At 38.6% G+C, this 27,660-nt stretch overlaps 1 protein-coding gene across 1 annotated transcript; it reads right to left on the minus strand.

Moving 5' to 3' along the window:
• Window positions 1–2,239: 2,239 nt before the first annotated feature.
• LOC133824734 (protein MOR1-like) lies at window positions 2,240–4,056 on the minus strand. Its single transcript, XM_062257707.1, has 5 exons — window positions 3,915–4,056; window positions 3,623–3,708; window positions 3,384–3,497; window positions 3,057–3,176; window positions 2,240–2,627 (listed from the first exon to the last, which is right to left on the minus strand). The coding sequence occupies exons 1-5, from the start codon at window positions 4,054–4,056 to the stop codon at window positions 2,466–2,468; spliced, it is 624 nt and encodes a 207-aa protein (XP_062113691.1). The 3' UTR covers window positions 2,240–2,465.
• Between the last annotated feature and the right edge of the window lie 23,604 nt (window positions 4,057–27,660).

Raw genomic sequence — 27,660 nt, forward strand, 5'->3', positions numbered from 1 at the left:
AATGCACATATCAATACAAAAATAAAAGTTTTCATCATCAGGCACAAAGTAATCTAGAAACAAACTAAAGAACCGTGGAAAAAAGAGGAAAGTAATCATCAGGCCAAGGCATTGTTTCCAACATTGAGTTTTTCCATCACAGGGCTTGTTGAGGTACTGTTGAATAAAAAAAAATTAGTATACATTGTTCCTCTGATCTAAATAAATCATAAAGAAAAGAAATTCTTAAGACTTTAATCATCAAAAGTTTAATGTGTTTAAGTAAGATCAAGAGTAATGTTAGTAAAAGAACACATTGTTAGAATTCTAGTTTGTTTTAACTACCTGGGGTACTTTTGCTATTCTGTTGTCAGATCAAGAATAATGTTAGTTAGTAAAATACCATATTGTTAGAAGTCTAGTCGGTTTTAACTACCTTTTTTAGGAGTCGATATGAGTTGTTGAAATCAATTCTCATTAAAGTTTATTGAAACTTAAGCCTGTACATTTTCTCCACAATTCCTATTTGAACTCCTGGAAAGAATCTAAACTTCACTCTCACTACTTTCTGTTTCACCAAAACAAGACCATTTTCAACATTCTAAAGAATTCCAAAAAAATAAATAAATAAATAAATCAACTTTTCTCATTGGAATTTGTGTGCGAGTAATGTTGAAACACTTACATAAACTTCTTGCAGCCTTTAAATAATTTCTCGCAACGATCTTTCAACTCTCAGCTGACTGCTCTATAGAACACACCTGTCAAAGAAGGCAATTGAATAGTATAGAAACTCTACATTGCATTAATATTAACTTTACAAGAAGTTTGGCTTGCTTAGATACAGAGTTCCCTATGACTACGAGACACTACAATTCCTAGAATATAGTAAGAAAAATGGTAAAAGTAAACAAAGAATTATATCCAAATGAAAAACAAAGCAGACGTTTAAGCACCACAAGTGTTGCACTCTAATCAAGCTTCATAGCTTCAAGCAACCTCTCAAAAAACATATCAAGCACAATAGCATCTTAAACAAACCTGGGAAAAAATTAAAACACGATGTTTTGTCTCATGCAACCTAACAAGCAGCTTATCGAGTATAACTAACTTCCCAATGCTCAAAATAATTCTCTCAAGTTTACTGCTATCATTGGTTCTTGAGTCTCCACCATAACCATGGTCTGCACTCTCAAACAGGAAGGGGTGATTGCAGCACTTCTTCAACTCAACCACAATATTTAAAAGTGAAACCTGAAAATAATTATTACACAAATGTTTCAGCAATTGCTTAATACGAAAACTAGAACCACACTATGATGTTGATATGGAATTGTGAAGTTTTATCCATGGTAAACTTATGAGTAATAACATATCAAATTTCCAGTAGACACTAACAGAACATGGACACTAGAATCACAATACTGGCGTTGCTAAAGAATATTAATTTATTAAAACAAAAAACTCTAGAAAGAAAAATCTCTTCCACCAATATTAATTTGGCATTTCCATGGAAGCATTATGTTATACATAAGAAGTTACAAAGACACCCATAAAATATGTACATTAAATTCCCTGTCAAAGCAAATTCAATAATAAAACCAAAATCAATTGAAAACCAACAGGATAGAATAAATCAAGAAGAGGAGTTCCAGAAGTAAAGAAAGGCAAATGATAGGTCCCAGTACATTAATAGAATATAGATAGTAGAGAGGTTGTTGTGCTACAAAGCAAAGCAAACAAAATGCACTTAGAATTGACAGTAAAAAGATGGAGAGACAAAATAAAACTATATTCATTAATGGTTCAAACTTAACATAAAGAAACATATTCCAACTCAAATGTCCAAAAAAATCATCATTTTCATGTGACTGAAATTAATTGTATAGTTTCATGATTCCATCCTTGAAACAAAGAGTGCAATAAATATAAAATATGTAGACTTCAGTAATTGATGATTTCAGATTTTTATAATCTTTAAGAACAGTAGACTTTTTTCTTTCTTCTTCTTTTCTTATTTGGTCTTATTGAATAAATGTAAAGTATAGACTTGGAAATGTTTATCACATTAAATAGAAATAAAAAAGAGGATTAGAATAGAGGGAATCGAAACCTGCTGGGCATTGTCTCCTTCTCTGTGGATTAGAATTTTCCCAATCTTGATTCCCTTAAAAAGAACCAACATCAAAAACTCCCATGAAAACAAAATAAAGCTGAGAGCACATCAAATTACCCTATACTTTTTCTGGTGAAAAAGTAGAGAGAGAGAGAGAGAGAGAAGGCTTATAATGCAAAACCATGAAACTGCTTCTGAAAATTAGATTTTCCATCACAGGGCAAATAAGCATGCAAAGAAAGTGAAAACTAACAAAAAAAAAATGACAATATCTTCATATTATTACATAAGGCAATAAAATATATATTTTGTAGCTGTCATCTAATCTCTAATAAAAAAAAAACTTAAACCAAAAACATAGTAAGGAATCCTATGACAATACTATATTCTGAATTAAAGAACTACAGCGTAGGATAAAGATATACTTGCCTTCCACAATGTCAGCTAGACTTAAGCACCCAGTTGTATGCATTGCCTGAAGACTTTGATTTAGTGCCTCAGTAGAGGCAGGTTTTTTCTCTTTCAATTTTTCCTTTATAAAAAAAAAATAAGAGAGAGAGAGAGAGAGATAAATCAAAGGAGTTAGATAAATGCAATAAACCAATATCCCTTCTTCAATCTTTATTAAATTATTTCTAAGAAAAATCTGAGATAAACCAGATCAAAATATATATTAAAAGTAAAATTGAATAAAAAAATCACTTTATATACAAATCAAAGCTACGATCAACATCATTTGAACTTCTAAAAAAGAATCTACTCGTATGACTAAGTGCACTTTTATTAATAAGAAAAATGAATGTACAAGTCAAAATCCAAAAAAAAAATACCACCATGCTCAGTTGTAAGTAACTGGCAAAAAGTAAATGAACACTTGAACAGCTTGGTTACATTCAAACAGTCTGTTTGCATTTTAAGTTGATATAATATTATTTTTTTAGCTAGCAAAAAATGAACATACCAGCAAAACTGGCAATAGGAAGCGTGAACTTGCAGAGAAATTAGTTCTTAAACCCCGAGCAAGATTGCCAATAGCTTGAATTGCCTCGACTGCTACAGCGATATTAACATCTGTTATGAGCTGTACAGAAAAAGAATTAAATGATTTTTATTCATCAACTCAAAAAGCAAGTATAAACTTATAACAGAAGTAAGAATATAAAGCATGAAGTTAAAACTTAATGGAGCAGATTGAACACTTAACTATGCAATATTAAAAAGATCCTTGGCAATAGATAGAGGTATAAACGATGCAAATGAAATACCCAAACATAAAAAGACAATGTACCTTTTTTAGTGTCCGACAGATTTCTGAGAAATCACCGGGTGCTATTCTTTTTGTTGAAGTAAGCTTGGTTAGCTCTGCAACAGCCTCTTTCCGTTCTGACCACTTGGTTGCTTTCTGTGACATAAGGCACAAGATGTTAATAGCAGTACAGGAACATCAAAACCAAATATTCCTAAATTAAATCACTACAACCAAAAAAAAACTGAACTAGTTTGACGGAGAGAAGAAAGAAGACTGACCACTCCATCCCAAAATCCAGACTTCTCCAAAGGAGCCAATATATCAACAGGATCAACGAGCTCATACTCATCTATTTCCTGAGGAGCTGACAATTAAAATATGTTAAACTATGCATAAACAGGAGAGCTAAATAACCAACATCTCTGCAGTAAAAAAACTAATAAAATATAACACTAAAGTGTCAAACTCCTACAATGGTAATCACTTGTTACCCGCTGATAGAACACCTACTTGTCGTCATTTAATATCAACCAAGAAAAAGAATAATCTAATAGACTGTGTATTACACACCATCAGATGTAGATTCCTCAAATGGGCCAACACCCACAACTTCAGATACAACCTCCTTTTCTGGCTCCTTGTCTTGCTCAGACCTGAAGACATCAATACCAACTAGGTTAAGAAAAATAAAAACAGCAAGCAGATCAAACATCTAGTGAAAAAATGAATTTTCACCTTATTTTGCGACATGGCCTAGCTGCCCTTGTTACATTCACCAGCTTGGCTTCCAATTATTTTTTCTTCAAAAAATAAAAAATAATAAATAAGTCATTACTTCAAAGGATCAGGGAGCAATTAAAGTATCACCTCAGTCACTGAATTTTCATTTCTTACCAAAAACAAACAACAAAGAAATGAAACCCAAGTTTTCATTTTCTCATACTTTGAACAGCCAAAGAGAGCAAGAAAAGGAATATTATAATATCAAGAACAATAAGAGATCAAAGCAAATAAAAAAAAATCCAATAATTCACTTTTCTGTCCAAAAACAAACAAACACAATACATATCTGTAGATATAAGATTTAAAATCAATATCTTGATGCTTTCTAACCACAACAATTGTTCAGTTCGGTTGGCTGAAATTTTAAAGGGGATACTGATAATAGCAATGTTGTAGCACCAAAAAAAATTAAGCAAACACAACATAAAACAAATCATGGTAATGAAGCAAGATTAAGGAAGAAAATTAAGCCCCGTGATATATATACTTCATTACCTCAACAGTGAAAAAAAAAAAAGAAGAAGAAGAAAATCAAACAAACAAAGTACAATAACTGAAATAAAACAATGAAGAACAAAAAATTAATAAACCCACGAAGTATATAACCCAAAAAATCACCCACCAACAGAACGAGAGAGAGAGAGATCTTTACCTGCACCAACGAGTCTCCGAGTCCACGTCGTCGAGCCTCCTGCAGTCCCGCTGAGCCTCTGTCAGCCCCGTCGACCTCCACCGTGGTTGAAGCCTCGTCTATCCCCTTGTCGTCATAGTTGAGGGAGCAGGAAAGAAAGAGAGAGAAGGAGAGGGATCGGGGAAGAGTGAGTGAGGAGACCGGCTTAGAGATAGGGTTTTTAGATTAGAGGAAAAAAATGAGAGCTTTGGGTTTAGTTCTAGAGAATAGAACGGGAAGAGAGGGAAAAGGAAAGTATAACAATTTCCTAACCTGCCTTTTTTTTTTACTATTCATCATTTACCGCTTTTATTTTTACATTAGATAGGATAACGCTTTTTTAATAAAATTATATTTATGTGTTATGGAATGGGGTATTTGGTGTAGTGCCGTATGCTAAGGAAAACAGGGTATGACCTGTTGCTGTTCGATGAGAAGTTCTATACGACCAGAGTACTTCAGGCAGCTATTCTGGCCATGCTCCTTTAGCTTCCTCGAGCCTTTTCTTCAAGGTATCCTTTAGTGTCTTATTTACCGCTTAGACTTGCCCATTTACTTGTGGATGCGCAACTAAAGAAAAGCTCTTGATGATTCCATGCCTCTTGCAGAAGTCTGTGAATAGGTCGTTGTCGAACTGGGTGCCGTTGTCTGAGACAATTTTCCGAGGCAATCCATATCAGCAAACAATGTTCTTGATGACAAAGTCAAGAACTTTCTTTGTCGTTATGGTAGCGAGTGGCTTAGCTTCGGCCCATTTGGTGAAGTAGTCGACTGCTACAACTGTGTATTTTACTCCACTTTTTCCTGTTGGCAAGGACCCGATTAAATCCATACCCCATATTGTGAAGGGCCACGGACTTTGCGTCTGCTTCAATTCATAAGGAGTTGCGCATGGGATCTTGGAAAACCTCTGACACTTATCACACTTTCACACAATCTCCATCGAGTCTTCGTTCATAGTTGGCCAGAAATAACCCTGCCTCGGTATCTTCTTCGATAAGCTCCGCCCCCCAGAATGATCTCCACAGAAGCCTACATGTACCTTCTTCATTAGCTCTTTAGCCTTTTCTAGTGTAATACATCTGAGCAGTGGCATGGAGTATCCTCTTTGGTATAGAACACCATCGACTAGTATGTACTTAGCAGCCTGTCTCTGAAGAGTCCTGGCTTTGTTTCTATCTGCTGGTAGTACACCACTCGTGAGACACTCCTAATATGATGCCATCCATGTATCTGCTAACCAGACCTCCATATTGGCTTCATCTGCTCGTATGCTCGGCTCGCGTAGCCGCTCCACTGCCACTATATTTAAAGTGTCAGCATCTTTCACACTCGCGAGTTTGGATAAGGCATCTGCGTTTGAATTCGGATCTCGGGGTATTTACTGGAGGGTATATTTCTCAAATTGTGCCAACAAATCTTTGGTTTTGTTCAGATAGGCCACCATTTCCAGACCTTGTGCTTAATACTCCCCCAAGACTTGATTCACTACCAGCTATGAATCACTGTAAATATCCAGAACCTTTATGCTCATGTCTTTGGCCAACCTTAACCCAGCGAGTAGGGCTTCATACTCGGCTTCGTTGTTTGAAGCGGTGAAATCAAACCTAATTGCGTAGTGAAATTGATGCCCTTCTGGCTTTATCAATATCACTCCAGCTCCTGCGTGAGATTCGTTGGACGATCCATCTGTGAATAACTTCCACGAAGGAGTTTCAACTCGAGGCTTAGGCGCACTAGGCTTTTCGCTCTGCTCGCTATCTGGGAGTTCAGTAAATTCGGCGATGAAATCAGCCAACACTTGTCCTTTTACTGCTACTCGCGGTGAATACGTTATATCGAACTGCCCGAGTTCGACTGCCCATTCAACAAATGTCCAGCAGCCTCTGGTTTTTGTAGAACTTGCCGAAGGGGCTGATCAGTTAAGACTGTGATGGGATGGGCTTGGAAGTAAGGACGTAACTTCATTGATGCCAAAATTAAGCAATAGGCTAACCTTTCGATGGGAGGATACCTCAATTCGGCACCGATTAACCTCTTGCTTACATAATACACTGCCTTTTGTACGCCTTCTTCTTCTCTTACTAGCACTGCACTAGCAGCATATTCAGTGATCGCCAGGTAAATGAACAAAGTTTGTGCCATGTGGGCTTTTAAGGCTTGGAAAGCCTGTTCGCAGTCTCCAGTCCACTCGAACTTCTTGTTGTCTCTAAGTAGATTAAAGAATGGGACGCATTTATCCGTCGATTTTGAAATAAATCTACTGAGTGCGGCAATCCTTTCAGTCAAACTTTGCACATCTTTGATTTTTACTGGCGATTTCATATCGATCAGCGCTTTGATATTTTCGGGGTTGGCTTCGATTCCCCTCGAATTGACAATGAACCCCAAAAATTTCCCTGATCCTACTTCGAAGGAACACTTGAGAGGATTTAGCTTCATTTGATACTTATTCAAAACATTGAAACACTCCTGTAAATCCTTCACATGTCCTTCTGCCTTTTTCAACTTTACCAGCATGTCGTCCACGTACACCTCCATGTTTACTCCGATCAACTCCTTAAACATGTGGTTAACTAGTTGCTGGTAAGTCGCACCAACGTTTTTCAGTCTGAAGGGCATTACTTTATAATAGTATAACCCTGTATCGGTCTGAAAGCTAGTGTGAACCTCGTCAGGGGGATGCATACTGATCTGATTGTATCCTGAGTATGCATCCATGAAAGAGAGGATCTCATGTCCCGTAGTTTCATCGACCAGCTGGTCGATCCTTGGGAGTGGGAAACAATCCTTTGGGCAGGCTTTATTAAGGTTTGTGAAATCCACACAGGTACGCCATTTGCCGTTAGGCTTGGGAACCAGTACTGGATTAGAGACCCACGATGGATAAAACACCACCTTGATGAACCCATTCTCCTTCAGTTTTTCAACTTCTTCTTTTAAGGCTTTCAATCTATCTTTATCGAGCAGCCTTATTTTCTGCTGCACGGGTGGAAAGCTTCTGTCGACGTTTAGGACATGGCTTATGACTGCAGGATCTATCCCAGCCATGTCTTTATGTGACCAGGCGAAAACTTCCTGGTTCTTCCTTAAAAATTCCACCAGTGCATGCTTTGTTGTTGCTTCCAAATTTTTGCCAACCTTTACTACTCTGGCCAGAAAATCTTCGTCAAGCTGGACCTCCTCTAGGTCCTCGACAGGTCCAATATCTTCCTCAAAATTCCCAAAGCGAGGATCTAAGTCTCTATCCTCTCACTTTGGGCAACACCCTATTTGGTGACTTCATCACCTGATTGGGCTTCTATATCAATGGCCATCTGCAACCTTTCTGGGGGTGCGCTCCTCGACGTTCCCTTCTTGGCCTTAGTAATTGAGGCATTATAGCACTCCCTTGCTTCCCTCTGATTTCCCAACACGCGTCCTACCCCTGCATCTATTGGGAATTTCATGGCCAGGTGCCATATTGAGGTGACGGCCCAAAGGTCAACCAGTATGGGTCTTCCGATTACAGCGTTGTAAGCCAAAGGACAATCGACTACTATGAAAGTAGTGAGTAATGTCTTGGTAGCGGGCGCTGTACCTACTATTACTGGAAGTCTGATTGACCCTGTTGGATTGAGTCCCTCACCAAAGAAGCAGTAAATTGTCTGTTTGCAAGGCTCCAAGTCCTTGACGGAAAACTTCATCCGTTCCATCGAACATTTATACAGGATGTTAACTGAACTTCCAGTATCGACCAACACTCTCTTTACCATCATGTTAGCAATTTTAACATCCACGACCAGCAGATCGGAATGCGGGAACCAAACATGCTGGGCATCACTATCAAAGAAGGTTATTTCACCGTCCTCTGACTGAGCCTTCTTTGATGCCCGGTCCTCCAAAGTCATCATCTCAATGTCCTAGTCGTGGCGTAGGGTCCGAGCATATCATTCCCTTGCCTTTCAGCTGTTTCTCGCAAGGTGAAGGCCTCCACAGATTGTGAGTAAAGTGCCAGCTACAGGATCAGGCTGCAAAGGTGGCGAGCGTTGGTGTGCAGGCGCCTGTTCGTTGCCACCTGGAGCCTCTCGTTGGGAATTTCCCGAGGCTCGTACGTGTCTCCTTAAGCATCCTTGTCTGATAAGGAACTCACTTTCATCTTTCAGCTGGTTGCACTCGTTCGTATTGTGTCCGTAGTCGTTATGAAAACGACAGAACTTGGTGGTATCTCTTTTCGAAATATCCTTTCGAATGACAGCGAGTCTTTTGTAAGGCACACTGGAACTCGTGGCCTGATACACCTCTGCTCGAGACTCAACAAGGGCAGTGTAGTTAGTGAATCGTGGCTCATAACGGTTGCCCTTAGCGCGCTTATTCTATGAGGTGGAAGGTTCGTTATGGGGTCTCTACCCCCCATTTTTGTCATTGCCATTGCCGCTCCCGTTGCCTTTACCGTTGCCGTTGGGTTTTGACCCATTGGCGGATTTGGCGGGGTCTTCACTCCCCTTATCTTTGCCTGGGGTCTTTCCCTCGCTGGCAATGGCATCTTCGAGCTTGATGTATCGATCAGCTCGATCCAAGAATTCTTGGGTAGTCTTAACCCCATGTTTCCAGAGGTTACTCCACAGAGGTGTACGACGCCTAACTCCTGCAGTTAGTGCCATCATTTTGTCTTCATCTCCCACTGTCTTGGCTCCAGCGGCTGCTCGCATAAAGCACTGGACGTAGTCTTTCAGTGGTTCTCCTTCTTGCTGGCATATCTTAACCAGCTGGTTTGCCTCAGTTGGGTGAACACGACCCGCATAGAATTGTCCATAAAACTCCTTTACGAACATCTCCCAAGATACAATACTTGCAGGAGGGAATTTAAAAAACCACTCCTGTGCAGTATCAGAAAGTGTTGCAGGAAAGATCCTGCACCAAGCATCTTCGGACACTTTCTGAATGTCCATCGGTATCTCAAACTTGTTCACATGAGATACCAGGTCACCATACCCGTCAAAGTTTGGAAGTGTGGGCATTTTAAACTTACTGGGAGTCTCTGTCACATCTATCCTCTGAACGAAAGGAGTGCCCCTTCTCCTGTCGTACTCGATGTGAGACATTCTTCCCCCGACCAGCTGTTGTACTGCTTAGTTCAGGGCATCTATCTGGGCTTGCACGGCTTCAGGAATCGTTGGGGCCTCTGCTACCCGGGGAATGCAGTCATCGTGTCGTTCCCGGCGGTCATTGAGTATATCCCTTAAATCTTCGTCTCTTCGCCATGCTTGCTCCGAGCCGGTTAAAGACATTGGTTTGTCCGGGCTGCCCCCCAACGTTACGTCTCGCTTGTTGGTCTTCTCTAGGTGGTAGTCTTCTGCCTCCACCTCTCTCTTCATTTCTCCGACCGGCATTCCCTCTGCCTGAGTCGGCCTCATTGTATCCATGGCCATCTCTAAACCTTGATTGGCTATGGTGGGACCGATTGTCCCCTCGGTTGCCTCCTCGGGTTGGAACTTCTCAAGCGCTAGGGGGAGGCTTGCGCTGGTCGGTGGGTCCCCATGCATTATCATGTCGTGGGAGTCCCCTGACTGCAGAGCTGATCTCTGAGTTCCTTCTGTTTCCAGAAGGACATTGTCCCCTCCTTGGTGGGTTTGGCTCTTCACCCCCATGGCGTCTAGGACTACGAGACTACTGCCCGGCCCTATTCTGCCTTGGCTACGGGTGATTGCCTCGACCAGCCTGGGACGGAGGTTGCATTTCAGGATCTCTTGGTGGGACATCATCCTAAGGCATTGGTGGCTGCTCGGGCCTTTCAGGGCTCGTTGGCTGGATCGGAGGGCTAGGATTGGGACCCCGTTGAGGTGGCCCATTCAAGGGTTGATCAAGCTCTGAGGTAGGTGCAGCCTGATTCCTAGCCAATTGCAGGGCTGCCATGGCCTCCCTCTAATGACGGTCCATCTCCACCTGTCTTTCACTTAGCTCTTGGCGCTGACGCTCTATCTCTTGTTGTTGTCGCGCCATAATCTTCGCAACACTTTCTTGACTCGCCCTCAGATTGGCCAATTCATCTTGCAATACCCCCAGGGTATTTCTCAACGTCTCAGAGTCCAGTTCCTCCTTGTCAAATTCCAAGTGTGGCTCATTTTCAGCCATGTTTGGAGGAGGATGAGGTTGAGATGGTGCAGCGCCAGCCGCCTGCCCAATCTTCTTTGTTGTTTTTGCCATTAATGCTTCAACAATCTCGTCTCAAGCTCTCAATGAAAGCACCAGAATGTTGGCCCTCGATTTGGTCAACTGACACGGAGTCCAATGCTTGATATGAATGAAGGTGTTGAAATGGGTCTAATGGAAAAAACAATAAAGAACATGACAAATTATAGTGGTTCGCACCCACGAAATGGTAATGACCTACGTCCACTTAAGCTATTATTGATATTAGTTCTCAAAGGAGTGATCAAAGAACTAGGGTTCTCTGAGTTTCACAGACCTGAGAGAGATGAATAATACAATCGTCAGATAATAGCTCTAATTCTCTTGTAAGGCATAAACTTAAATCAGCCAAAAGTCCTTTCCTTGAGCTATTTCTCTCTATTTATAGGCTCAAGGAGGGTTACACGAATTAGTTTCAGATATTCTTTCCTAAATAATCGGATCATCATGGATCATGTGAGATAATCTCGGATATGATTACAATTGTACAAAATTATCTCTAAATATATGGAGTATACGACCAGGCTGGTTGTATAGAAACTTCAAATGTTACGTCATGGTAATCTCACTGGTCGATGGTCGAATAGAACTTCTGCTAGGTGTCAGCCACGTGTTAAAAAGGTCTTCCACGTCACCCATGCCTGCTTTTGGATAACAAATTGTAACTTCCCAAAATAAGGGGAAGTTATTTTGTTAACCAGTCTATAAATAGACTGGAGAAATTCATTGTAGACAGACACAATTTGGTACTGAGAACACTTTGCTAAATTGCTTTGCAAATGCTTTGAGAGAATACCACAAATCAATAATATTGACTAGTGAACTAGGCAGATTTTTACTACTGAACCACATAAAAATCCATTTGTTCTTCCTTATTTTCTTAAATCATTGTTTAGTGCTATTCAGATTTAAGTTGATGAAAAACGACATCAACACAAAGGTAAGGGTAGAAGGCCCAAGGGAAATGGGACAGTGCAGACAAGATAGGGGACTTCCCTCGATGAGAATTATGTTCCATAGTAATCCAAGTACACTAACTTAGTAGACTCCTGAGAGAACATCTTTGTGGCCACGCAATAGCACAGCCATTACATGAAGCCACAACCCATTCGGTGAGAAAGGGAAAGGTGAGACCCCAAAAAGTTTTTCCATTTCCATAACGATGTGGGGTACCACACCAATGAGTGTCGCCAACTCAAGGATGAGATTACAAACCTCATCAAACTGGGAAACCTTTGCCAGTATGCTCGGGATAGAGCACACCAGACTCATGTCGCAGTAACAATCGCATAGCTCGCAGCTCCCTAGGCTCCGGGTATGGTGCCGCAGCACCCCAGGTTCAGGTATGGTGCCCGCAGCTCTGCAACAACAGATTGTCCACGGACCTTCCTAAGTTAATGGGCGGGTGGGGACATCTCCGGAGGACCCCACTTGGGGGGCACCTCCTGAGGCTCGAAAAATAGGTATGCATGCGCCTTAAACTATGACAATGAAGGGTTGCCATTAGCTTAATTATCAGTCCAGATGCCATGGATAACTAACCAAGTTATCACACTCTTTGAGGATGATGCTCGGAGAGTGCACTTTCCACACCACGATCCTTTGGAAACCAAGAGCTAAGTTTCCAATAAAATGGTGCCTTGGAACCTGCTGGACAATGGGAGTTCAGTGAACATCTTGTTCAAGTCAGCCTATGAGAAGATCGGGTTGACCACAAGCAACTTGTCCCTGTGCACCTCAACACTATATGGATTCTTGGAGGATGGTCTCATACTGATGGGTCAGATCAAGCTGCCAGTGATGCTTGGAGAGGTGCCACACAAAGCTTTTAAGTACTACCCCTTCGTGGTGGTGGATGGCTCCTTGGTGTATAACGCCATCTTGGGGAGTCTGTGCATGAGGTTCCCCTGTTCACTAAAATTGATACGCAAGTATACATAATCGACATAAGTAATACAATGATAAACAAAGATCGTTCCCACGGAGATTGATTGTAACGACCCAAATTTACTAATAAGGCTTAAGGGCCTTGATTAGTGTGCCGGGAGGGCATAATTGGATTATATGTGATTTAATGATTAAACACATGATATATGATTATTTGAATAACTGTGATGCATGACTATGTGCATTTGTATGCATGTAGGCCCTGATTAGGTTAGAAGGGCATAATCGTAATTCTGCCCCGTTGAGGGCATAACTGTATTTATTTGTGATAATTGTCGAGACCACATTATTATGTGGATATATTAGCAATCTGTGACTCGAGACAATCCTAGTGAGCAGTTTAGCAAAAAAGTCACGGCGGGGATTTATACCTGGCTCGGGGCGAGCCTGGGGGTATTTATGGGAATTTGGAGAGTATATTAGGGTCAACTTTGACATTAAGGAATATAATTGGTGATTAGTTAGGTGTCGGGAAGTAAGTGGTAAATATTAGAGACACGCGGGGAATTAGCGGGAATTGGGTTAAATGACCAAAATGCCCCTGGTGGATTAAAAGGCTTAGGAAATTATGGGAGGGTATTGTGGTCATTTGGCTTATAAAGGATAGGTATTACTAAGGTTTTATACGTAGTGGAAAATGTAGAAGGGGCTGGAATTCTGAAGGAAAGAAAAGAAAGGAAAGAAAGGGAATTAGAAGTTTATTTTTCTCTCCATCGGTTTAGGCTCTTCTCCATCAATTCTTGAGGTTTTTGGAGCAGAAACTCAGGGAAAGTCAGAGTAAAGCATGAGGCTAGAGTCCTTGGTATGGCCTGAAGAATTAGCAAGGATTTGGCAAGGGCAATCCATTTATTTAAGGTAAGATTCAGGGTAGTTTTCAGTTTCTAGTATTGATGTTGAGCTGTTTTTCCTAAGCAAACTTCTGTGGGAATTCTAGGGAGTTGAGGCTGAAGATTTGAGGAGGAGAAGGCTAAGCAAGAGGGGGACACAACCTAGGCTAAGCTCATCCATCAGAGGTAAGGAACTCAAGCTTAAGCTTTGTGATTTCTGTGGTTTCATTGAGTTTCTGAGTTTTGGGTCCAGCCCTGGTGAATTCTATGTTTAGGGAAGCATGTGATTGGGTTATGTGTATTTGGGATGCTTGGGAGGAGTGGAGGATGTTGATAACCTTGTTTTTAAGTTTGGTTGAAGTTTGGAAAATTTTTGGTAAGGTTTGGCTCGGGAAAATCGAAGGAGGAAAAAATGCAGGGGTTTTATTCTGTGACTAGCGCTACAGCGCTAGCCTTTGGGTGCTGAGGGCTCGGGATTGGTCCCGAGGCTAGGTTTCGGACTTGGGGTTTCGTTATGATTTTGATCTATGGTTGTGACTAGGTGTGCGCTAGGGCTCAAGAGGGATCGTGCTTGAGGATCAAATCAAACAAATCTAGCAAATCCAAAGGTAAGAAAACTGCACCCGATTATGTGTTTGTGATGGGACTAAGTGCTTCTGATATCTGTGTAATGTCATAGATGGTATTACGCCATGGGACATGTGATAAACGGCCTAAGGGTGCCGTAAATTATACTTGCACACAGGGCGCGGCTCGGCCACTGGTAGCCAAGGACAGCTTAATATTCACTGAGCTCGGTTTAAGCGCGCCGGAGTTAGTGGGATATATAGAGGGTGCGGCCTAAGGGCGTTAACCCTAGTTATCATATGAGGATTGATTATTCATATGAATTGATATATTTGGTATGATGAATACTTGATTATTATGAATGCGTAAACTGATTGAGTACATGCTTATGCAGTATGAGATATCTGATTGTCTGTTGATTGATTGTGCTTTGTTATTGTGTTTTCTTGCCAGGCCTTGGCTCACGGGTGCTACGTGGTGTAGGTAAAGGCAAATGCAAGTTGGACCAATCCTGAGATGGAGGGCTGCAGGGCTGAATGTACATAGTCAGCTATTTGGCTGCCACTGTTGAGGAGTGGAACGGGACGGGATATGTTTAATTGTCTGTTTTGCCTTAGTATGGCCAATCTCTGCATTTAGATCTTGAATCTTTTGTAAACAGTTTTTAACATATTATTTTTGGGATCCCATGTAAATAGAAAATGATTATTATAAGAAATACAACTTTTGAGACCAAAATCTTTTAACCCTAGTTCAACTATAGTTTCAGAAACACGTTTTTAATTAAATGACTTGATTAGCAAGTCTTGCACCTTTATAAACACATAGTGTAACGATCTTGATTATCCAGGGTGTTACATTGATTTACTAGTTACCAACAAATTAATATTCTATTTCTATTTGGTCAACTATAAATTGGTTTCAAAATATTAAAATAAGAAAAGCAATAAACATAAAATATCACTATGAAAGAGAACAAATAATTGTAAAAACTTCAAAAATAAAGAACGAGGGATTTTAATTTCATCAACTACTCACTTTATTATTTCGCTAATAAGACTTCACAATTTTTCTTCCTAAATTAATAGCGTATTAACAAAAACTATTCTTACTCTTTTTTAAGAAACAAAGATCTCAATTTACATGTAAATTTTCTATATTCCTGTGATAAATTCCAACACATAAAAGGCATTGAACACAATAATCCTAAAACTACACAATTCATATAGCTATTTTCATCCAATATGAAATTTATGATTATTCAATCATAGCATAATCAATTCTCACTTTTCAGATTTTGAATCAAAATCATAAATCATGCAAATGGTGATTAAGCATTCACAAGCATTAAGAACATATCAAATAATTTATAATAGAAGTGAAGAAAGAATCATGAAATCCTTATAGAAAATAACAAAGATCCAAGTGATTACATTAAAAACCCTAGAAAATAAAATTAGCTCATGCCCATGGCAAGAACAACCATCGAATAAAAAATAAACATAAAGAAAAATAGAGTAGAAGAAAAATAACTGTTGAGAATGAATGGAGATGCTCCATGGTGTGTTCTTCACTTCAAAATTCATACTCCCCTTTTCTGTCTCCTTCCTTCTTTTCAAAATTAGGTTTAAAACCTATTTTTTTTCTTTAAGTAGGGAGGCGGGCTGCACCGCTACAAAACCCATGCCGTGACGCATGTTAAATTTCTGGGTACTTGAAGATTCCATTGTCATGACCCCATAAAACCATACCGTGGCGCATGTTCACACTATGAAAACACCCTTTCTGTAAAGGGTCTAGCCGTGACCCTAAGTAACTTCTCCAATTTTAACCCTTTTTATTCCAAAAATTCTCCAGAGCTTTAAAATTTCATGAGAAATCATCTTTTTATGAAATCAACACGAAAAAGCTGGTTTTTTTTTATCTATTTTTAACAATTTTCCTCCAATTGCTCATTTCCTTTATTTAAAAACTAAAACCTCCAAATAGACAAACACAAGTGTGATACCACACTAAACAATTGAAAAGCTTAATAAAAACTACCTAAAACACGACCAAAACACAGCACAAAATTAGACTCAACAAACTCCCCCAAACTTAACCTTTACTTGCCCTTGAGTAAAGATTCAAATTGAACTCACACAACTAGACAACTAAAAATACAACGACACAAACTAATGAATCAAGTCAACAACGCTTAATTAGCCTCAATTTCATAAAATCACACACAAAAGTCCAAAATTCCAATTTCTAAAATGATCTAGAATTTCCATTAAACCACATCAACTGTCCCTTTCGATCCCAAGAATGCTTATTCAACCATAATCACAAAAATTACTCAGCAATTTAATCTATGTATGCATGCCAAAACTCTCCATCAAACCTTCAAACCAATAATTCATATGCTTGCGTTGTTCACCACCCTCCACTAATGTTGACAAAATATGCTCAAGAATCATTAAGACTTTAGGCTCATAACAAAAGGCTTAGGCAACGGGAAGATATATGTCATTTATGCTCCAAATTATCATAAGCATATGAACTTACAAACCAACAATTCACCCAAATAATTTTCAAAGAAAACCCAATGTAAACCCAAATAAAGGTTGAGAAAAGCTTATTTCTTCTTCTTCTTTTTTTCATTCAAACTACACTCTCCCAAACTTATTTTTGTCAAAGCATATCATGAGTGTAGCTTGAATTTTTAAATTTCCTCCATATTATTATTATTATTATTATTTCTATTCTCAACCTTTAAACTTTTCATTATAATAACACCATATTTCATTACACCCCATTACAAACCATTCCCCTTTATTTGTCCATATGCTCGCTAAGGGAAGGAATTTAACAAAATGTCGATTCGGCTCACAATTGGTATTATTCAACAAAAAGGATATTTTTAGGCTCAACAAGGGTAATAATGGATAATTACTTTCGGGTTGGCTTGAAAATCTCAAACATTCCAAGAAATTGCCTAAATCACTTTCCTAAGAATAACTCATCTAGGATTTCGTCTCAAATGGTAAATAAGCAAGTTCTAGATTCATTCATTCATCAAACCACAAGCCAACAATGCATACACTCATATTCAATTTGCAAATAATTTTTCCAATCATGGCTAAACATTAATTTTTTTTTCATGGATCGAAACAAACTACAAATGCAATCTAACCAAGAACACGAATTCAATCGATCAAAAATTTCAAAAATTTGCACAACATTTTCTCACATATCATAGGCTAGCATCGACAACTTGATTCACACAAACATAACACAACATTTAACTAAGATAAAACTCAAACAACAACAAACACAAACTAACAACACGACGAAAACAAACAAAATAGTAAGACTCCTCCCCTAAACTTGATTGACACATTGTCCCCAATGTGACATAAAAAAAAAGGAAAGAAAACTTACCAACGGTCCCGCTAAACATCATCAAAATGGAGGTGGTAGAGATGGTGATTGTAAAGTTTAGTTTGTCCCAGGTTCTGCAGCTCAAAATAAAGCTTTTTTTCCCCTTTTTTTTTTATGTATTTCATGATTCAAAAATTACAAACTAAACTTAAAATTACTTAAAATAAAATCTAAACCTAAGAAAAAAAATTAAAAAGTGTTTAATAGAAAATAAAAATTACAAACACATAAAAAGTTGGATTAAAAATAATATTTGGTTGCCTCCCAAAAGCACTTTATTTAACGTCAGAGCCTTCCACTGCTTGTGTAGCCTTCGAGCCTTCCAACTATAGAACTGTTTCAAACATTGACGAATTACTTGACTACCAATTTCAACATTGGTTTTTCTCTTGGTGGTTTCCAAATTACTACCTCCATTACATACCACATCCACTCTACAACAAGTTGGAATATCAGTTGCTTCAAAAACATTAAATGTTACCTCTTCGTTTTGCACTCGCAGCTTCAACTCCCCCTTTTCTTCATCATTTAGTGCTCTCCCTGTGCTAAGGACAGTCTTCCAAAAATAATGGGAATGTTTGCATCTTCCTCCATATATAGAATATTAAAATAAACAGGGAAGATAAATTTACCAACCTTAACTAAGGCATCCTCAACTACTCCACCAGGTTGCTTAACAGAGGGGTTTGCCATTTGAAGGACAAATTAGTGGGGTGAGCTTCTCCTGATTGCAACTTCTGAAAAATAGAAAAGGGTATTAAATTTACACTAGCCCCTAAATCACATAAGGCCTTGGTCATAACAATATCTCCTATTGAGCAAGGAATCGCGAAACTACCCGGATCTTTAAGCTTAGGAGGTAGTTTCTTATGCAAAATAGCACTGTAGTCCTCAATAAGCGTCACTATCTCATAATCTTCCAACTTCTTTTTCTTTGACAAGATTTCCTTCATAAACTTCACATAACTTGGCATTTGTTCAAGTGCCTTGGCAAAAGGTATGTTAATGTGAAGTTTTTGAAAAATTTATAGTAACTTCGAAAACTACTTGTTAAGTGTCTTATTTTGAAGTCGCTGAGGATATGGAATCTTGTTGTGGTGCTCATAACTCACTGGTGACTCCTTCTTCTCAAGGTCTTCAATAACCTCTTCTTCTACCTTACCCTCATTCTCAACATCAACTTTTAGTGCAGGCATAGACTTCTTGACTGTCACTTCCAACTTCTTCCCACTCCTCAAAGAGATTGCATTGCACTACTCTTTAGGATTCACATCTGTATTTCTTGGAAAATTTCCTTGAGGCCTCATTTGTAACATATTTGCCAATTGGCCAACTTGCATCTCAAGATTTCTGATGCATGAGCGAGTTTTTGTCATAAATTGAGATTGGGAGTTGGTCAGAGTTAACAGTGCAGCTTGTAACTCTTTTGTCTTCTCTTGAGCTACAGGTAGTACCAATGGTTGTAATGGTGCTTGAGGTTGAGCTTGAAGCATAGGCTTCTGAATTTGTTGAGGACCTTGATTATTTCTCCATGCAAAACCAGGATGATTTCTCTACCCTTGATTGAACGGGTTGGAGAATGGATTATTAGCTTGCCTATTACAATTTCCCAGCATATTCACCTGTTCCATGGGAATGGAGTTATTCATCTCAACTACCTTGCATTGCTCAAATGGGTGAGGACCACCAAAATTATGACATACCGCTTAGATTTGCATGATTTGAGTGGCCATAGAATTTTGTTGCAGATGCTTGTTCAATGATGGAACCTAAGCAGTGAGAGCGGTAATAGCATCCAACTCATGCATACCAGCTACCTTCTTATTTCTATCTCGTTCACTAGGCCACTGATAGTTATTGATGGCCATTTCTTCAAGCAATTCATAAGCCTCATTAACATTCTTGCTCATGAAAGCACCACCTGCTGTAGTGTCAATAATGGTGCAAGTCGTCCCACACAAACCATTGTAAAAATTATGGACTAGCATCCATTTTTCAATCCCATGATGAGGACACGTCCTCAAAAGCTCCTTAAGCCTCTCTTATGCATAATAAAGAGACTCTCCATCAATTTAAGAGAAGTTATTAATTTCCCCTCTTAACTTTGTAGCCTTTGATGGAGGGAAAAATTTAGCAAGAAATTTCAGAGCTAATGCCTCCCATGTAGTGATTGAATTGGCTTGAAGAAAGTTCAAGCAATTTTTAGCTCTATCTCACAGAGAGAAGGGAACAATCTTAGTCTAATAGCATCGTCGGTGACCCAATTATATTTAAAAGTTCCAAACAGCTCCAAGAAATTGGCTATGTGTGTATTGGGATCCTTAGTAGGGAGTCCACCAAACTGGACAGTAGACTGGACCATTTGTAGAATTGTCGGCTTAATTTCAAAATTATAGGCTGCAATTGTCGGCGGTTGGATGCATGATTATACTCCAGTAACAGCGGGGAGTACATTGTCTTTGAGTGTGTGAATTGTTGGCTCAGCAACGTCCCCATTCAACCCATTGCCCTAATAATGGGCCATCTCTACTAACCATTTCTGCTTTCTGTTCTGTCTGCAAGTCCTCTCAATTTTAGTATTAATGGGCTAAAGATTGTCAGTCCCTTGACGTCGCATATACCAATTGGCACCTGAAATTAAGAATCTCAAACACAACAGTTAGAGACAATTTACACAGAAAAACTAAATTAGAATAAAATTTAATTGTATTGATATTAATAAAACTAAATCCCTGCCAATGGCGCCAAAAAATTGTTCGCTAAAATTGATACGCAAGTATACGTAATCGACAAAAGTAATACAATGATGAATAAAGATCGTTCCTACGGATATTGATTTACTAATTACCAACAAATTAATTTTCTATTTCTATCTGGTCAACAATAAATTGGTTTCAGAAGTATTAAAATAACAAAAGCAATAAACATAAAATAACAATATGAAAGAAAGCAAATAATTGTAAAAACTTCAAAAATAAAGAACTAGGGATTTTAATTTCATCAACTATTCAATTTATTATTTTACTAATCAGACTTCACAACTCTTCTTCCTAAACTAATAGTGGATTAACAAAAACGATTCTTACTCTTTTTCAAGAAACAAAGAACTCAATTTACATGTGAATTTTCTACATTCCTCTGATAAACTCCAACACATAAAATGCATTGAACACAATAATCCTAAAACTACAAAATTCATATAGGTATTTTCATCCAATATGAAAATTGTGATTATTCAATCATAGCAAAATCGATTCTCACTTTTCAGATTTCGAATCAAAATCATAGATCATGAAAATTGTGATTATTCAATCATAGCAAAATTGATTCTCACTTTTTCAGATTTTGAATCAAAATCATAGATCATGCAAATGGTGATCAAGCACTCACAAGCATTAAGAACAGATCAAATAATTTAGAATAGAAGTGAAGAAAGAATCATGAAATCCCCATAAAAAATAACAAATATCCAAGTGATTACATTAAAATCCCTAGAAAATAAAACTACTTCATACCCATGGCAAGAATAACCATAGAATAAAAAATAAACATAAAGAAAAATAAAGTAGAAGAAAAAGAACTGTTGAGAACAAATGGAGATGCTCCATGGTGTTTTCTACACTTCAAAATTGATACTCTCCTTTTTTGTCTCCTTCCCTCTTTTCGAAATTAGGTTTAAAACCTAATTTTTTTCTTTTAGTAAGGAGGCGAGCCGCGGCGCTACAAAACCCATGCTGCAACGCGTGTTAAATTTCTGTGTACTTCAAGATTTCAATGTCGGAGCCCCATAAAACTATGTTGCATTCACACTAGGAAAACACCCTTTATGTAAAGGGTTTGGTTGCGGCGCCACCAATCTATGCCGCGACCCAAGTAACTTCTCCAATTTTAACCCTTTTTAACCCAAAAATTCACCAGAGCTTTAAAATTTCATGAGGAATCATCTTTTTACGGAATCAAAACCAAACAATTGATGTTTATCTATTTTCAACCAATTTCCTCCAATTTCTTATTTCCTTTATTTGAAAACTAAAACATTCAAACAAACAAAAACAAGCATAATACCACACTAAAAAAATAAAAACCATAATAAAATCTACCTAAAACACGACCTAAACACAACACAAAATTAGACTCATCATCCCCACGGAGTTAGAGATTGGCACAGTGTGAGGAGACCAAAAAGAGGCGAGGAAATGCTCCAATTTTTCCCTCAAGCAACCAGTAATTGTAGTTAAAGAGTTGGTCCATGAGCAGCCTTTTCTAGAGGAGGTGGAGGTGCAGGCTATTCAAGTTGATGAAACCAATGAATTAAAGCCACAAGTTCAGAAAGAGAGGGCTATTGAGCCCATGGAGGAAGACGAGGAAGTGTCCCTTGATGCCTCCATCCCTGAAAGGAAGACCAAGGTTGGGAAGAATCTTCAGCAGAAGTCCGAAAAGAATTGGTGAGCATTCTTTGGGAAAATGATGATGATTTTGCCTGGTCTCACTCCGACATGACGGGTACTGACTCAGGCATCATTTGTCATGACTTGAATGTCGATCACAACGTCACTTCAATTCAGTAAAAGCGGAGAATGTTTGACTAGACTAGGGTGAAAGCCTTAAAGGCAAAGTCTAACAAGCTACTCACAAATAGATTCACTCGAGATGCCCAATATCCCAAGTGGGTACCCAATCTGGTCCTCGTGCCCAAGACAAATGGCACATAGATGACCTGCATAGACTTCTCTGACGTCAATAAGGCTTTCCCTAAAGAATGTTTCCAGTCCCGAAAATATAACAGATGCTCGACGCCACCTTTGGGTACGAGCTCTTGTCATTTATGGACGTGTACTCAGGCTATAACCAGATTTCCATGCATGTCACAGTTCAAGAACACACCAGCTTCCAAACTGATAAATGAGTCTATTGCTATAAATTGATGCCCTTCAGGATGAAAAATGTTGGTGCCACCTACCAAAGGCTTGTGAACCGTATGTTCAAGGTAAAATTGGGATGAAACATGGAGGTATATGTAGACGACATGCTGGTGAAGTATAGAACATCACCCCCACCACATAAAGGACCTGGCGGAAGTGTTTTCAGTACTTCACAGGTTTGGGATGAAATTGAATCCCCAAAAGTGTACTTCGCAGGTTTTCCTCCGAGATGTTCCTAGGATTTATTGTCAGTACTCGAGGGATAGAGGAAAAACTTGAGAAGATCAAAGCCCTGGTCGATATTCCATCCCCCCAAAGCATAAGGATGTTTAGAGCCTCACCAGGAGGATAGCCGCCCTGAGTCGCTTTGTTTCCAAGGCAATTAACAAGTGCATCCTGTTCTTCAACATAGTCCGAGGAGGTCAGAGGTTTGAATGGACTGAGGAGTGCGAACAGGCATTCCAACAGCTGAAGGCGCACATGGAAAACCAACCTATCTTGTCAAAGCCTGTAGATGGAGAGCCTCTCCTACTCTACGTGGCTATCTCAGAAAATGCCATTAGTGTTACCTTAGTACCCAAGGAAGGCCACGTCGAACACCCCGTGTACTATGAGAGCAAAAGACTCCTCAATGCAGAGTCCAGATACCCGTTCATGGGGAAGCTGAACTTTTTCCTAATGGTAGCATCTCGTAAGCTAAGGCCCCATTTCCAGGCGCATCACATCAAGGTCATCACGACCCACCCCTTACAAAAAGTCCTCCAAAAGCCAGATTCATTCGGGAGATCGGTCGAACTTAGTCAGTTTGACATCACTTATCACTCGAGGAAAGCCCTAAAGGGGCAAGCACTGGCAGATTTCATCGTCGAGCGCACTAGAAACCATGAGAGACATCGAGATGCCTTGGTGGTTAGGCCCACATGGAAGCTATTCGTAGATGGATCATCAAAAGAAAATGGTTCCAGAGCATGCCTCTTTTTGGTATCCCCCGAGGGGCATAGGGTTCGCAGCACTCTGAGATTTAGGTTTGATGCCTTAAATAATGAAGCAGAGTATGAGGCGCTCATTGCCGAGCTCCGAGTAGCACTTGATCTCAAGACCAAGGGCCTCAAGATTTTTAGTGACTCTCAGCTTGTACTTAATCAGATACTCGAGGAGTACCAGACCCAGGGGACAAAAATGGCTGCTTACTTGGCAAAGACCCAAGCAATGCTACACAACATAAAAAAAGTCACCATTTGACAAGTGCCACGGGAACATAACTCTAACGTTGATTCCCTGGCTAAGCTTGCAACCACCAAGGATGTTGAGCTAATTAATGTAGTATTTAATATATATATATAGACTACTCTGGTACCAATTTTTGGTATTAAAAGAGCAAATCAAAGATACGCATTAGGGAATGTGGCCTTTTTAATAATTATTAATACCAGCCAAGATCATACACACATATATATATATATTAAATCACATACAATTAGATTAGACATTACCTCTTGTAGCCTATCATGTATCCTCGAATCGTTTTGTATAAAATCAACGATCTTCCTATCCAAGTTCTTAAAGCTCACACCTTGATCTTCCAGACCAATCCTCAAACACACAACGACATGTTTGGGCACGTAGGATTCAAACGATTGATTTACGACTCTCTAGATGTACTTAACACATGAGATCTAGAGAGGTTTGATAGAGAGAAGAGGAATTGAATAGTTTTCAGGTTTAGGAAAACTATCGCTTGTGTCTCAAAGAGAGATTCTAGCAGTCTATGAAAAACAATTGCTTGAAAAGTATCTCTTCTTTTCAAGTTTATAAAGATAATTAACTAATTTAATTATTATTTATTTTAATAAAATAAAATTGATCAATTTTAACCTTATTTAATTTAAATAATATATTAAAAAAAGAAAAATTAAATATAAACAATTAAACAAATAAATTATTTGAAATTCAAAATTCAAATGCCAAGGACAAGAAATCCATGTGTGTGGCCACACTCACTGTACAGAGAGTGTGTCGATGACACCATTAGGGTTATCCCTAATTTTCTCATTTTTTTATTTAATTAATATTAAGACAATATATTTATCCCAAAATAAATATCAGTTAATTAAAAATTAACTTAATATTAAAATATCAGTTTTAAATAAATAAATATCTTATTCTAAATAAGATAATAATTAATCTCTCTTTATATTTTAATCCAAACAAGATTAATATTTATTTTAACCTATAGTTTTTCAAAATAAAAACTATATAGTTAAATAATTGATTAATTCATAATTAATCAATTGCCCATAACTATCACATAATTATTTCCTTGCCCTAAAAAAGCAACTCATTTGCAATTAAGTCCTTCTCTCTAAAAATCTTCTTTTGACATCTTTACCCTTGATAGTGTAGGACCGAGGTGATCTGGGGACCATGGACCTATAATATGAAGCTCTGATAAACCAAATTATTAATTAAACTCTTTAATCTAATAATCATATTTATTAAGTACATGATTATTCCACTATAAATATGGAATTGCACTCTAAGTATTTATAGAATTTTATTTACACAATTCCTCTTATAGTTCATTGATATAATCAATTAATGTAGTTATGTCCTCCATTTATTGGTTCGTTAATTAGAGCTGATCAAGATTACTGTTTTACCCTTCTAATTACCTCTCGATCCTTAAGTACCATCAATTCACTAGTGAATAATTAATCTATAATCAAATTATAGATTTGAGCTCAATAACTATTCAGTTCCAGAATTAACCCTTAATGGAACCAATATTCGATCTGTTAGGAAAGTATGGATTCCATTATTGTAATTCATGTTCCAAGCCATTCATGATATTGAATCTCCAAAACAAAAGTCATTAGTCTCATTATACTAAGAAACCTTAATGAGTGAATCAAAAGATCCAATAAACACAAATAGCAGTTCATGAATACTCAAGATTTAGACTGATCTACAAATAATCATCAATTATGAGAAGAATCAAATCGTGACGTCAAACGCAAGTTTATAGAGATAATTTGTAATGTCCCAAAAATGTTATTAGGGTTTAGTGCCTTGACCAGCATGCCATAAGGGCATAATTGGATATATGTGTTATTTATTGATTAAATTCGTGACTAGCATGCCAGAAGGGCATAATTGGATATATGTGTTATTTATTGATTAAATTCGTGACTATGTGGCATGCATGATTTAAATGATAATATGAATATATTTATATGTATGTTTATGAGCATTAAATATGCACATGGACCCGTTCTTGTTTATAAGGGCATATCTGTAACTTTGGTCCGTTAAGGGCATGAATGTGATTATATGCGTTAAATGATTTAGACCACATCATTATGTGGATAAATTCACATTGTATGACTCGAGGCGATCCAAGTGAGCAAATTAGTGGAATAGTCACAATAGGACTTAATACCTGGCTCGGGGTGAGATTAGGGGTATTTTGGAAAATTTAATGTATATTTGGGACTTATCAGGTAACGAGTAAGTATTTAGGTGATTAGTTAGGCATGTCAGGGTTAATTGGCAATTTTAAGGACGACTCGAGGAATTAGCGGGAAACGGGGACAAATGACCATTGTGCCCTTAAGGGAAACTAATGGGTTGAGTTGTCTTGAGGGGTATTATGGTCTCTTGGTTAAAAGGGTATACTCAGCAAAGGTTTTAGGAAACAATCAGAATTACTAGAAATTTCTCACACTCCCAACACTCTCTCTCCCTCTCACTCACGTTCTCTCTATCTCTCCCTCTCTTGTGCCTAAGGAAGCTTGATGCTTTGGAGGAGAAAACTTTATGAATTAAGCATGAGGGTTGGGGAATTAAGGCTAGGACTTTAAGGTGTAGCTAAGGGACATCATCAGCATCATCAAGGTAAGGTTTCAGGTTTTAAACTATTGAATTTCAGATTGAGTATGATCATGTTGAGGGGTACTTGAGGGGACTTTGAATTTGGGCATTTAGGGATGATTGAACTAGTATTCTAGGCTTTAGGTGCTGTTTCTGAGGTGATATTTGGAATTCTGGATCTGACTTGGCTTGAATATGAATTTAGGTTGGATTTTAAGTTACTGAGTTTGGGAAAAAGGCAAAGAAAACTAGGGATTTATGGGTTTCACGGGGGCGCGCAACGACCCAGTTCATGGGCGTTGCGGCCCGCACGCCCCAGAAGGCCCTAAGGGGCTTGCTGACTTGTGGACGTATCACAACCCTAGGGGCAAGTCACGAACCATGCCTCCCCTAGAGCAAGAGGCTAGCACCTCTGACTTGAGGCATGCCGCAACCCTTAGGGCCAGGTCGCGGCCCACCTTGGCAGCCATAGGCTAGGTTGGTTTTTAGGCTCAGGGACTTAAACCTAAGCGCTCGACAAGAATTATACTACCCAATTTAGTAGAATTCAAGGTCCCAATAGTTAGTATTTGTTTCCAAAGCATTTAATTGGATTAGATTTTGATAGTTATCTATTGTCGCTTGTGACTAGGGTTACAGTTAAGGCTCAGGACTTAGGATCATGCTCGAGACCGCTCTGCATCCTTCGCTCGTGACTCGAGGTAAGAAAACTGCACCCAAGTTGTAAATGGGACTGAGATTCTCTGTAAATGAACATATGTGTTCTATAACTTGTTTATCTATTATGTGTGATGTTAAAATACGGCCTAAGGGAGTTGGGCTGATGTTTAGCGTACTGAACGCAGCTCGGCCTATGCGTGCCGAGACCAGCTAAATAACCAGAAGGCTTGGCCAAAGGGCGCTGACCATTATTTAACAATATTAAGGTTTATTTATATGTTTGGATTGAACTATTATCACTGCCTATTTTAGCACTTGTATTCTGTTGTTAATTGAAATTATTGATTTAAAGTTTGCTATGTATATTCTGTGTCTATGCTCGTTGATTATGGTTTTCTTGTCGAGCCTTGGTTCATGGGTGTTATATGGTGCAGGTAAAGGCAAGGTAATACTGGACCAACCATGAGTTGGAGAGC

This window comes from Humulus lupulus, chromosome 3, assembly GCF_963169125.1.
Source record: "Humulus lupulus chromosome 3, drHumLupu1.1, whole genome shotgun sequence".
Classification (NCBI taxonomy): Eukaryota; Viridiplantae; Streptophyta; class Magnoliopsida; order Rosales; family Cannabaceae; genus Humulus; species Humulus lupulus.